Source organism: Pelmatolapia mariae, linkage group LG22 (assembly GCF_036321145.2).
Source record: "Pelmatolapia mariae isolate MD_Pm_ZW linkage group LG22, Pm_UMD_F_2, whole genome shotgun sequence".
NCBI lineage: Eukaryota > Metazoa > Chordata > Actinopteri > Cichliformes > Cichlidae > Pelmatolapia > Pelmatolapia mariae.
This window is the reverse complement of record NC_086245.2, coordinates 20479664-20493956: the sequence shown is the minus strand read 5'-3', so window position 1 is coordinate 20493956 and position 14293 is coordinate 20479664. Positions and strand designations below refer to the sequence as shown.

General features: G+C 37.7%; 1 protein-coding gene and 1 pseudogene across 1 annotated transcript; both read right to left on the bottom strand.

Moving 5' to 3' along the window:
* Positions 1-3653: 3653 nt before the first annotated feature.
* LOC135932867 (lactose-binding lectin l-2-like) lies at positions 3654-4599 on the bottom strand. Its single transcript, XM_065470580.1, has 2 exons — positions 4515-4599; positions 3654-4075 (listed from the first exon to the last, which is right to left on the bottom strand). The coding sequence occupies exons 1-2, from the start codon at positions 4597-4599 to the stop codon at positions 3654-3656; spliced, it is 507 nt and encodes a 168-aa protein (XP_065326652.1).
* A 7506-nt stretch (positions 4600-12105) lies between these two features.
* LOC135932858 (lactose-binding lectin l-2-like) lies at positions 12106-13084 on the bottom strand (annotated as a pseudogene).
* Between the last annotated feature and the right edge of the window lie 1209 nt (positions 13085-14293).

Below are 14293 nucleotides of genomic sequence, written 5' to 3'. Positions count from 1 at the left end.
GGAATTTTGAGGCAAGAGGAACATTTAGGACCAGACTGACTAATGTCTGCAGCAGCACAAAGCCTTCTTTTAATGTTAAATAGTGGTTGGATTTATTGAAGAGTCAGTGTTGGTTTGTGACCGACAATTGTGAGGTACTTTTACAACTGACCCAATGGCATGTGCATTTTCACTTCCAGGAGGAGAATATTTAAATAACTCAAATGTGAAGTACAAAGTCTGTGGCACACAATTTTCTGCAAATTGCAAGAAAATTAATACTGAAAAAAATCACATCTTAAGCTTGTAATAGTTCAGTATCAGAACTAGTGCATAATTGGCTCAAAGTGCCAAAACTTTGTCCTTAAACGCTTCACTCAGTCAGATTTGACACTTAGTCAAATCTCACATCAACTGGATACACATTACGATGTTACCTCCAAAAGCAACCTAATTAGTTGGATGACCTATTGTAATGTCTAAGAACAAGTCAGAGTGAATAATAAGTGATTTCAATATATTACACTGGTTTTAGTATCGAGCCTTTGGTTATCCAACCCGAGGCATTGGCTTAAAGATTGTTAAAAAAGTTAGAGAATTATTTCTTTAAGTTTGCTTTAAGTCCTGACTCTGAGAGTCCTGCATTTTGGGTCCTTTTTCCTGCCTGCCTGCCACACAGCCTATCATGACATGAAAAGGTTAAAATTAGATAATAATCTCTAGTGATTTAAACTACATTAGCTAATGTTATTGACGCTATTTCTAGAAAAAATAAGCGGACACTTTAGAAGTCACTGTCAAATTTCAGAACAGTTTGAACTTTTGCTATATTTCAGTTGAAGTCTGTTTTAAATCTGCACCATTGATTTGTGTCATGAAATTACCTCTTCGTCTTCTTTCTGCCGCAGCAACAAAAGTCTTATTAGTCTATTGATGACAAACCACACTGCTGAAGCAGCAACACCACTGTGTGAGTGCACTGCAACATCATGACATCAACAACACTGGACATGAAACCTCTTTTCATTCTATCCTGTACTGTAGTCAATGAGGAGACTCAGAAGGAGCACCCAGAGTCAGACTGAACAAGAAGAGGAGCAAGATCATGTTGGAGCTTTAAGTCTCAAAGTGTGATGAAGAGCTGCTGAAGCTTCTTTGTACAGGATGTTCAGATTTCTGCAGAGAGTGAATGTTTTCTGGTCCATCCATGCCAAGGACAGGATTTTCAGCTATACATCAGATATAAGCATATGTCTCACAAACTCATTGACATCATAAAGCTGGTATAAAAGGTAAATTGGTGAGTTGAACTAATCAGCATCATCACTTTAAATATAAATTCATGTCTCTTACCCTTGATGTGCATCCTAACATTGACCATGAACACCACAGCCTGCAGTGGAGCAGCCCAGCACAGTTTATCAGTATAAACTAGTTTAGCCTGAACAAAACTGCCTGTTATAGTATTTTCATGCAACCTCTGAATAACAAAAAAATAACATATGTTTCTTCAGTTTGTTTTTCAAGACATTTCAGAAGAACATAGTTCAGCAGCGCATCATGTACAGATAAGCGAGCCGTCAAATGTCTTTATTTTCTTGTTACTTATAAAGTGTCTTTGTCAGTGGACTCATCACCAGACTGCATTACATGATAATTTAACTGATTCCCAGTAATACACATTCATCTGCCTATCAGATTTAACTGCTCATTAATCGAAGGAACCAGAATACAGTTCAGGAGTCCCTGATACTGGGCGTTAATCTATTTCTCTAATGCTCTTAAGAAAAAAAAGAAAAGATAAGAAAGAATCCATAGATGGGAATATTTAACATAAGCTTGAAAAAGGCCATAGTTGGACATCTATTGTATCATAAAAGGTCTTATCAACATAATAATTAATCAAACTTACAGGTCAGAGGTAGAACAATAAGAGAAAAGGAGAAACTGCTGAGCTGCTCCAGTAAACAAAGACTGAATAAACCCCCTCCTCCTCTCCATGCAAGAAGATTCCTTCCTTCCTTTCCTTCCAGTGAACCCACTTCTACACTCCTCATAATAAATAAATAAAATAAAATAACATTTATGGTAGCACTGAAGAATCACATGTATAAGTCATTTCAATGTCATAAACATCAGTTCCTAAAGTTTATCTGCTAATCTGTCAATTTAGGAAGCATAAATATTGTGAATCCATTTCACATGGAAATGAAGCTGACAACTGGAAAAAGATCATCAAGAAGGGAGTGATTTTACAAACTGTTGCTCTCTTCTTGTCCCTTCTTACTGATTTTCTCTTGTTTTGCTTTTATTTTTGGAGTTTTTATCACTACTGGTACCTACAGTGGCTAACAGTGGCTAAAAGCCCATTTAGGTTGCAAAAGTAGACCAGTTGCTGTACACATACCATAAGTTTGCATACCGTAGGTAAGTGGTCCTCTTTGTATGTTTCCTGAAGAACAGTCAAACCTCTTCATTGAATGTTAGCTTTACAGGCTGTGGCTGTAGACACTCACTGCTGTACCTCTCTCCTCACCTCCTCAGTGATATACTTCTGTGTGTTTTTTAGGATGAAGCCAAACAACAGATCTTAACTAGATTTGAGTTTTTCTGGTAATGATAAAGGTAGATGTGTATTATCTCCATTTGTCTCCTTTTGTAATACTTAGTGTTTATTAAATACTACTGATTAAATGTGGTTACTGATGTCGCAGACGTGTCTTGTAACCCCAGAGATACACAATGGAGGAACTGATCATGAATTTTCATTTACAGCTTTTCATTCCTTTCACTTCAGTTTTAACCATTTATTTGTTCACCAAAAACAGTCTCTGCTTTCATGAATTTTGACATTGAAACGATGAGTAAATATTCCCTTTGAATGCAGCTGCCAGTGGTTGTTTCCACATTTATGAAAATCGAGGTCCATGGAATTTTGTGACTTTTGCACAAACAGTTTCTGAGGGCAGTTTATCCATATTGCATGGACAGAAGGTAAACTGACAGAACACGGGCAGTCATTCCACTTCTTTGCGTCAGTTGTCTGGTTGTCCTGGATCCCATTAGACATAATCTACTGCACAACCATCAGACCACATCTATCTGCCTTCTTTATGGAGGTCAGTAAGGTTTTGAGGAAAAAAATAAACATATTTGGCATGCAGATTGGAGCAGACTGGAATCGAACCACCAACTGTCTGATTAGTAGGTGACCTGCTCTACCACCTGAGCTACAGCCACGAAAAGGCGTGTCAAATTTTGACGAATGTGGAAAAATTATTGTTAAAAATCAACGTATTTTGTGCAGTTGAGCCTGTGTTATGAAAAAATGCCCTCACTGTTTTGAAAATTGCATAAAGACTTATCTGCTGTACAAAACAAGATTTTAGGTTATTCTGGGAAGATCAATAAGGAGGTGTATTTTCTGCATTCATCCCTATTTGAAATACTAACTGCGTGCTGATGAAACATGCAAGCGCATGTCTGTGACACCAGTTACACGCTTGCATGTTTTGACATAGGCCCTGTAACCTCAGAGTTAAACAGTGGAGGCACTGATGATGAATTTTCATGTATAATTGTTTATTCATTTTACTTTGGAGCAGTTTTAAACATTCATGTGCAAAAAAAATATTTGCTTTTGTACAATGCAGGGAAAATACACATTTTAGTTTCTAAGAGCAGTTTGTCCGTGTTGCACAAACAGAAGGCAAAATGAGAGAACATTTGCGATCATTCCACTTCTTTAAGTCCGACAAGTTGGTGTGAACACAGTGCTCATTTGTTCCACTGTTGTTTGGCTCGCCAGCATACCAGTAGACAAAACTCACTGCACAACCATCAGACCACATCCATCTGCCTTCTTTATGGATGTCACTCAGTCCAATCCAGGTGTATCCCTCAGCATGATCAAAGTTCTTAATTAATGATTTAACAAACTCCTGTTCCTCCTCACTGTAGATAGACACCAGGTTGGCTCGCTGTGACACACAGTAGAGCTCTGCATCAGCCCAGCTCATGTGTGTGGCCACATATTTGTAGCAGCGGCCATTGAAGCTGTACCAGAACATGGGACAGCTTCCACGCAGTAGTTGAACTCTGTGGTCATCTGAAGAAGACACAGCAGTCAGAACTTGATGAAATAAAAACTAATAACTGTTTTTGTCAGTGTGACTGACATTTTAGAAAAAATATATTTTTCAGAGGGTAGATCAGAGAAGCATGTCTGTACAGTTGACACTGTCAAAGTTAAAACATGCAGAGAAATGAGCTGCACTTATTATGTTTACCAGCAAGTCTTTATCATAACTTTACGGTCTAGTTGAACCAATGTGACGGAGGGAAAAAAATCCAAAACAAAACAATCTAACACCAAGAATTTTGTAACACTGACTGCTGAAACAGAGATATGAGAAATCTGAACAACATGTTTTTGGAGTGTTTGACTAAATTGTGATTAAGAGAAAATTAAACACACACACAAATAAAGCTAAAATAAAGGAAGGGATAGAAGAGTCAGAATGTGTGACAGTTACCAAGTTGGAGCTTCAGTTCATTTTTATCAGGAGACTCAGAAGGAGCACCAAGAGCCAGTCCAAACAAGAAGAGGAGCAAGATCATGTTGGAGCTTTAAGTCTCAAACTTTGATGAAGAGCTGCTGAAGCTTCTTTGTACGGGATTCCTGCAGAGAGTTGGAGCTGCTTTCTTTTATAGCTGCCTGAGAGGGTGTTTTCATTGATCACTGTGATATCATTGGCCAAATGGAAAAAAAACTCTTCATTTAAAACATCACTAACACAAGGCAGTAAAGACCATCACATTCTAATGAAATTAATAATTGCTGAACAGCCACGTCCTCCTGGCAGACTCAGAAGAACGTGACTGTTTTGCTGTAATTCTGCATTTATGCAGAATTACTGAATTGGTCCATTAAACAAAGACAGAATGAACTCCACACAATCAAGAGGATCCTCTCTTAGTACTGGACCCAGAGATGTGTGACTGCTATGGCAGGCCTGATTGGAGTAAATGACAAAATAGATAAACTATTAGGACCTTTGGTTTAGTAGATTTACTTCACTGTTTGTTTGTCTGAATAGTTATGGTTTTATTATATTATAAAATCACATTATCAGCAAAAAGAAAACAGAATAAATGACTGTACCAGGAAGAGGAAACAGAAGTTCATGATCCTTTCCAGTAAAAAAATACAAAACAAAACCTGTGCACTTTGTTTTTTTACAACAGTGAACACATATAAATTGTCATGGACTGGCTGTGTGGGAGCAGGGAGAGGACCCAAACGCAAACTCGTAGACACAAGGGATGAACTCAAAACCACAGCTTTATTTGCAGGCTGGGAAAAAGCATACAAAAGCAACCTAAACTAAACTGGAAAATCACAAACTAAACTCACAGAGAGACACGGGGAGATCCACACAGTATGAGGGAGAACGCGACACAGAACTGAGGGAGACGCAGACATAAATACACAGAGGGTTAACGAGGGAAGTGGGAATACACGGGGAACACAGGTGACACTGATAATCATAACGAGACAGGGCAGGAGTGAACACAACGTGACGCATACTGACGAGGGACTGTCAAAGAAAACAGGAAGTGCACAGAGGTTCAGACAGGCGGAGAGAGAGAGGACAGACATAACGGGCTGGGGAAAACATTGAATGAAACACAAGGAGGGGAAACGAGGGCTCAGATACACAGAGGGGCACACAGGGGGTAATCAAATAAGAAACATCTTAACAGAACCTAGAAACCAAGGCATAAATAAAGAACAATTCCCAAAACACACGAAAAACTAAGAATGCTGGGCCAACATGGCCCAGGATCATGACATAAATAAAGTGATTGTGGCTGGCCTGTTTAGATTAATTAAAAAAGACTGTGTTTGTATTTTTTTTTTTTACTTTTCCACTTTGAGATATTTACAGTGTACACAAATGTCTAAGCACCCTTGTGTCTATTACAATTGTAAAGCATCCAAAATAAAACCCCTGCAGTAACCAGACTAATCTAAAAGCAGATCATTACCACTGCTGTGTCAGCTACACTGTCCTGCAGATATTTGGCACTCGTGAGAGGTTTGTGTGATCGTCTTAAAGCTTTGTTCATCTGAGCTTCCACCATATCCCTTTACTGAAGTTTCCTGGTAACATTTCTAACAGTGGAAACTGACAACTGTAAGTGCACATCTATCTTTTTATAGCCTTCAAGTGGTTGGTATATAGAAACTACTGTATAGAAAGTTATTTAGTTACTCTAAGTAGGCCTTCCATAATTGATCCAATTTTATGCAGGTTTCCTGTTATGAAAAAAGGGAGTGGAGAGTTCACGTTTTAACATCTAATCTAAATGTTTCATTTTGCCAAGAAGGACTTTTATGATACAATAAATAAACTGGGCCATAGTTAGCAAACGGTAGAAGCCAACACAGTTAAGCATCAAAAGGAAAATATGATCATCTACTTAATCTGAAGTGTTGACAGATCCCCTTCTGGAGATTATTTATAGTGCCAAAGTCAAAGATGAAAGCTTGTCCATCAAGGCGAAAGTTGAAATACACAGAGAACAAAGTGGCTCTTATCATGTTTATTAGCAGGTCTTTATCATAACTCTATGACTTAGGAGAAACCATCTGATATGGGAAGATTAAAAATCCATGTTATAATGCTTCAATAATCGTTTTTGTATCACAGTACCTGCTGAAACAAAAAACATCAGAAACATAAAACAAACATATTCTTGGAGTGTTTAACTAAAAGGTGCTAAAATTACAAAAAACACAAATAAAGGTCAAAGTAAATAAAGAAACGATTAGCCAAAGTACAGGACAGTTACCACGTTGTAGCTTCACTTCACTGCCATCAGAAGGAGCCTCAGAAGGAGCACCCAGAGCCAGACTGAACAGGAAGAGGAGCATGATCATGTTGGAGCTTTAAGTCTCAAAGTGTGATGAGGAGCTACTGAAGCTTCTTTGTACAGGATTCCTCCAAAGAGTTCATGCTGCTTTCTTTTATAGCTGCCTGAGAGGGTGTTTTCACTGCTGGTGTGACATCACTGGCCAAACTGACCAGAACTCTCCACTGTAAACAACATTAAACACAAGCCAGAAAAGACCATTGAATTCCAACGAATACCAACACGTGACTGTGACTGTTTTTACTGTGCAATTATATTCAATTGTGTCATAAAAGGCATTGATTAAGTAAACAGACAGGTCAGAGCTTTTACAGGAAGAGAAAAGAAGAAACTCCAGAGCTGCTTTAGTAAACAGAGAGACAACAAACTCGCTCCATGCAAGAGGATTTCTTTCTTTTTTGCTTCCATGCCTGGAAGATAACTCTGATAGTAGGAAGGTCTGAGATTTCAAAGGCATCTGAATAATATTTTTGCCTATGAATGTGAATGATAATGATGAAGGGCAGTGGTTAGATTGGATTTGTTTACACTCTTTACATTAAATCTTTATTTATTTCATTGTTAAATTAGGAAAAATAGTGCAGTGATTTTATCCAAATGTTTTGAGCTTGTTTGTGTTAGTGTCAAGCACACCTGGAAATACAATTTTGACACTTTTGTACTTAAGCACACTTAATCATCACCACAGAACCACAGATGTAAAATCAGTGAGTTAAATCAGTAATAAGCTGCTCAGTGCGAGAGTTCAGCAAACACAAGAGAATGTTTTCAAATGTGTTGTTGTTTCATAACAAGTCTGTGGCCTGGTTGAAATGCACACAGTGCTCATTATACACTCTGTTGCTCAGCTCTCCATCATTTCTAAGAACAAAGCTGACTTCAGTTGCATTAACCCAAATCCATCCTGACTGAGTCACTGAGTCCAATTCAGGTATGTTTATGAGCAGGATCAAAGTTTTGGAGTAGCAGTTTAAAAAACTCAATCTCCTTCCAAACTGTGGATAGACACCAGGTTGGCTCTGACACACAGTCAGTGATGGGAATAACGGCGTTACAAGTAACGGCGTTACTAACAGCATTACTTTTTTCAGTAACGAGTAATCTAACTAATTACTATTCCTATCGTTACAACGCCGTTACAGTTACTAACAAGGAAACGCGGTCCGTTACTATTTTTCAACAAACAGACAGTTGAAGCTGTGTTCAGCTTACCGCATCTTATATCAGTTGCACAGAAGTAGCTGACTATGTAAGTAATCTGGGCGCTACAGCTTTAAGCAGCTGCGCGCTCCCGCGGACGCGAAAATCACGATCACTGTCTAGCACAACACCTGGAGCTAAGGGGGCAAAACAGTCGCATGAGTGCTGCTGTTTGACTGAGGAAGAATAAAGTAGTCGTGGTAAGCCAATCACATGACCACTTAAAGACAAAGCAACAAGGTGATATATACCAGTTTATAAATTATGTTGATAGGCCACGTAAAACCAGAGTCACGATAAACAAGATATACGCGGCGTTTTTTTCTCAATAGTTTCGTCACGTTTACTGTCTAAGGACAGCACTAGCAAGCACTCTGTGCTTATGACCAAAAAAACAAACAAAAAAACAGCAGAAGTTTTAGGAGTGACGGCGAGAGAGAGAGAGAGAGAGAGCAGAAAAAGAGAGAGAGCGAGTTTTGAGATGTGAGAGATTTGTGACGTTTAGCGTGTTTGGAGTGTGTAGTTAATGTGTTGTCTTGTGTAGTTAGTGTGTAGTGTTGTGGATAGTTTTGTGTTGTGTGTCAGAACAATGAGGCGACTGCTGTCTCCAGGTAGAAAAAGGAGTGATACACCTGCTGCTGTCAGACCTGCAGGTATCAGGCTGTGATGTTCTCCTTTATAGTGGACAGAAATATTTGGAGTGGCACAAATAATTTGTGTGGCATCTTATTGAATGCAGAACAGCTGATTGTTCTGTAAATAGTTTGAAATGGTTATTTAAAAAAAGGGTAAAAGTAAACTTGTGCATAGGATTTTAAAATTGACAATTTATATTTGCATTTAAAGCTATGAAATATGATTCATTAAAGATGTTTGTGGTTGTTACAGTAAAAAATATAACTTTTTCTACTCTGATTTTATGTTTTTTGTCTGATTTTAGATCAATTGTGTTAATACAGTATGTCAAAATGAAAACATAATTGTAAATTCAGACACGTGAGGTTGTGCTGAAAAGGATGATACCAAACAAGGCAAATTAAATAGTTTTTAAAGGTGAAATGTGGAGGGAAAATCAAAAGTAGTTAAAAATGGCCAATTATACCCTGGACCCCAGAGGGTTAAACTTTTTTTTTAAAGTAACGCAGTAGTTACTTTTCAAGTAAGTAATTACTTTTAGAATATTGTAACTCAGTTACTTACTTTTTTGAAGAAGTAACTAGTAACTATAATTGAATTACTTTTTCAAAGTAACTTGCCCAACACTGCACACAGTGCAGCTCTGCATCAGCCCAGGTCATAAATTTGGCTGTATAACTGCAGCAATGGCCACTGAAGCTGTACCAGAACACAGGACTGTTTCCTCACTTCACATTCATCTAAACTCACAAGGCAATCTCATGGATACCTTACGGGACATTAGAAGACTAATAAAATAAAATACCATCTAGACTGTTGTTAATTCTATAAATTTAAAGTTTTTCTACTTGTGGTTGAGTTTTTGTTGAAAAAAATTGTTAAAAGTAGAATCTCTCCCAATTACACCAAGATACCAAGAGTGATATTGTGATGCCAGAGTTTTCATGAACACAGCTCTGAGCCGAAAACTGTTTTGTCTTATTTAGCAAACCTAAAAAAACTAAACATAAGCATATTCTGAATTTTCATCGAGAAGTCATTTCCATTAAGTGGAAATGACTTCTGCATATTTTTAAGTTACACTTTACACTTATAAATTCAACATGATGTCACAAAGTTTGCAGATATCTTAAGACCAGTTTTATTAATATACTCTGGATTGCAATCAGAATCAAATCTTCTTTGATTAATTTTATTAAAAGACAAAACACATTAATGGCATTTACTGAGCGTTTTACAGACAGGTAGAGATGGCAGTTGCTGCTTGTCTGTAGAAGGAAGGCCTTTATTTGTCACTAAGCTGTGAAGATAGTTTCAATGTAATGCAAATGATGGCGTTAGCTGAACGACAAGCACTAAAATGATAAAGCACTAAAAAAACTGTAATGTTGTCCTGAAGTACAAAGAAGATTTTTTTCATAACAGTGTCATGTAAATACTTTCTGTTAATTATTTCTTCCAAGAGGATGTGTGTTTAAATCATACCAGGGCACAGACAGTGATATTTGGGCCGAGGTGTGGAAGTCGATGGCCTGCTGTGGGGAGTTGGAGCTGTTTGAATGGATTGAAGAATCTGCTGTGATGCTCTGGACTCTCTTACCTGTGTGTAAAAGTTGCTTTTGGTCTTAAAATCACTGCATTGATTTACAAGAAATGTCCAGTATTAATATTGTTTGTTTTTTTATCCAGTGTAAACTTTCCCAGTGTCAATTTTACAAATCACGTAATTAAAACGTTTATTTATTTATTTATCGTCAGTCTTAAGAAAGCTGGGAAGGGCATTCAGGTGGTCCCTGCCAGGTCCAATAAATGTTGCCTGGTTTATTTGCTACATTCAGGCTGAGGGGTCATACGATGATGATGATGATGATGATGATGCTTTGAATGCACAATTAGAAAAAAAGATATAGAAAATTAAAAAAAATATAGATATGGTTGTTAATAATCTCTTGCTTGAACAGTAAAAAAACTTCATAGTCTGTGGGGACTGGGAGAGTTGTTTGTATTGTTGCTTATTAAGACCAGGTTGAATGTTAATAAAGTGTTAATTCCCTCCTACCTTTCAACAAATGAAGTTTTTGCACCTATAACTAACGACCTAACTACTGCAGTATATTTTTTGTATGAGCTTTTTTTAATGCCTCCTTCAATTATGAAACACTAAACACAGTGTCTGTATGTTATGCAGCTAATGTTAAATTTTCTATTAATGGTAAAATCTTTATTCTTGTACTGCTAATAACATGCCCTTTGTCAGACTGGCGATCTGTCCAGGGTGTACCCTGCCTCTCGCCCTATGGTAGATGGGATAGGCCAATTTGCTTAATTTGATAAAATAGCAGCCACACGAAACACTGATAATGTTCAAGCATTTCTTTAGTGTTAAGCATGTACCTAATCATTAATTTGGAAGTGTGAGAGTAGCAGTAGTGGAATCATAAAATCAGATATAGCTACCTAACATTAACTGTCTTACAAAGCAAAGTGACTAACCATACATATTCAGTTTATTATACTATATTGCTTATTCAGCGATGTAGAAGTGTACAGAAGAAGAAAAGATGTTTGTCCTTTGAAGTTGCAATGCTGGAATGTGAAATTATGTTATGTCATCTTTTGTGACAACTTGAAGGGAGCAGAAGAGCAGGTCAGTGCTGCGCTGCTTCTCTCAAATGTAAAACCAGAAGTGTACTTGAACTTCATGTGTCACACTCACTCCTTTGACTCACTTTCAGAGTCAAAGAGCGCTAGCTGAGAACTGTAGATCCCTAAATTGGAACCCAGTGTGTTGTTTCGGTTATATACAATTGATATTGTATATTTTGTGTCACAGTTGTCATAATATGAAATTGGATAAAACTTTTGCTTTTACACACCTACAAAAAGATGAACAGGTCAGCAAACAACATAATCAGAATCAGAATCAGCATACTTTATTAATTCCTAAGGAAATTATGTGGGTTATAGTTGCGCCAATAACAGACTAAACTAATTAAATGATACAATATGTTACAGACTTACACGTTTAAAAATAACACTAATGTATACAAGGATTAACAGAGGTGATTATAAATAAATATCAAGAATATTTACAGGAATGTTACAGAAAAGTAGAAAGAGCGTGTGCAAAAAGCGTGTAACTATTGCAGTGTTTACAGTGTATTAGATGGAGGAGATGTACATGTGCCAACAACAGTCTTTGCGATGAGTAAATATTCAATTGCCAATTGTTGATTCCAGATTTATGAAAATCAAGTTTCGTGAAATTTTGTGACTTTTGCACAAACACACAAAAGGCAGATAGCATAAACAGTGCAGGTTTACATGTACATTTGGTGTACATTTCACTTTCTAAGAGCAGTTTATCCGTGTTGCACAAACAGAAGGTAAATTGAGAGATCATTGCTGATCATTCCACTTCTTTAAGTAACCGATAGCGTGACCACAGTGTTCAGTTTTTCCTCCAAATCCGTTGTTTGGCTAACCACCATTCCAGTGGGTGAAATTCACTGCACAACCATCAGACCACATCCATCTGACTTCTTTATGAATGTCACTCAGTCCAATCCAGGTGTATCGCTGAGCATGGTCAAAGTTCTTAATTAATGATTTAACAAACTCCTCTTCCTCCTCACTGTAGATAGACACCAGGTTGGCTCGCTGTGACACACAGTAGAGCTCTGCATCAGCCCAGCTCATGTGTGTGGCCACATATTTGTAGCAGCGGCCATTGAAGCTGTACCAGAACATGGGACAGTTTCCATGCAGTAGTTTAACTCTGTGGTCATCTAAAGAAGACACAGCAGTCAGAACTTAATGAAAAACAAACAAGAACTGTTTTTGTCAGTGTGACTGAAATAGAACTGAACTATTTTAGTTCTATTAATACTGAAATAGGTTTTAGGGTGACACCTTGTGACTGACTTTTTTCTTTGATATTATTCAGAGAGGTTACATCAGAGAAGTATATCTGCACAGTTGACACTGTGAAAGTCAAAACATGCAGAGAAGTCAGCTGCTCTTATTGTGTTTACAAGCAAGTTTTTATCATAACTCTACAGCATAAACATGGGGAAAAAAATCGATGCTACAGTCCAACACCAAGAATTTTGTATCACAGAATCTGCTGAAACAGAAACAACAGAAACATAAACAACATGTTCTCGGAATGAAATAAAAAAAAAAAAGACACAAATAAAGGTAAATGTAGAGAAAATAGGAGTCAGAATATGAGACAGTTACCAAGCTGTAGCTTCACTTCACCGCCATCAGACGGAGCCTCAAAGGGAGCACCCAGAGCCAGACCGAACAAGAAGAGGAGCAAGATCATGTTGGAGCTTTAAGTCTCAAAGTTTGATGAGGAGCTGCTGAAGCTTCTTTGTACAGGATTTCTGCAGAGTTGAAGCTGCTTTTTTTTTATACTTGAGTGAGAGTGTGATTTCACTGCTGGTGTGACATCATTGGCCACATGGACCAAAGCTTTCCACTGTACACAATAACAATAAACATAAGCCAGAAAAAATATCACATGCCAAAAAAGTTAAAAGTTGTTGAACAGTCACATTTTCTTGGTACTTCCAGGAGAACGTGACTGTTTTTGCTGTAATTCTATATTTATGATTTGATCAAAGGCCTTTTCAGCATAATGATTAAAGAAACAGGACAGTTGTAACAAGAAGGGGCAAGCAGAGCTGCTCTCATAAACAAAGACAGAACAAATTCCTTACATTAAAGAGCATCATCTCTCACTTTTTAAATCAAAATTTTCTGTAAAATGCAAAAAGGAAGAGCCCTCTTCTTTCATCTGTTTTTGCATTTATGAGTGTTTGGGCCAGGAGTGGAGGAAAATAATGGGACAGTTCTTTTTTTTGGTCCTGTTCATGTTTCTACAGCAGAATCGCTGTGACTTAAAAGTGAATCACTTTTAAGTCCCTTTGTGCTTGTTTTCTTTGTTTTTTAATTTTTTGCTTATTTTTTTGCTATTTTTTTTCCTTTGTGTTCATATCTAAATACTGCTTTGGTGCATGTGACCAATGATGTCACACCAGAAGTGAAAGCACACTCTCAGGAAGCTATGAAAGAAAGCAGTGAGCAGGTTAAAGAACATATCTCCGTCCACATGTAAACACTAAAAACGAAATCAAGCGCTGTCAAGAACATGCCAAATCCTAACTGTGTAGAAATGTTGGCCAATTAGAAGTCTAGAAGCCCGGGAGGGAAAGAGTAAACAGTGTTTTGTGCCCTCACAAACCCTTAAGTACTTCTGAAATGTTTTTGTGTTTTTCTGGGAAGGCAGCTAATTTTGTGCCTTCATCATTTCAAATGTTAATTATTAAAAACAGTATTTTGGCCGGTGTAGACTCACAACTTTGGAATGGACAAAATGCATACAGCATATGTGCAAATTCCCTGCTGACTCGGCCTCAGGACGTCTAGAGGCAGGAATCAAGCGCACCCAAAGGGAATGAGCGCATCAGTGGTCATGTGCGCATCACGCAGAGGAAGAGCGAGAGACGAAAGGAGCAGCGGCAGAGCATGG

What these genes read in the sequence shown, in the direction of transcription:
- LOC135932867 (XM_065470580.1), bottom strand. Translation starts at nt 4,599, where the DNA reads ATGATCTTGCTCCTCTTCTTGTTTGGACTGGCTCTTGGTGCTCCTTCT. An exon ending in TGAACTGAAGCTCCAACTTG is followed by an intron (nt 4,076 to 4,514) that starts GTAACTGTCACA and finishes ATGACCACAGAG; the next exon opens with TTCAACTACTGCGTGGAAGC.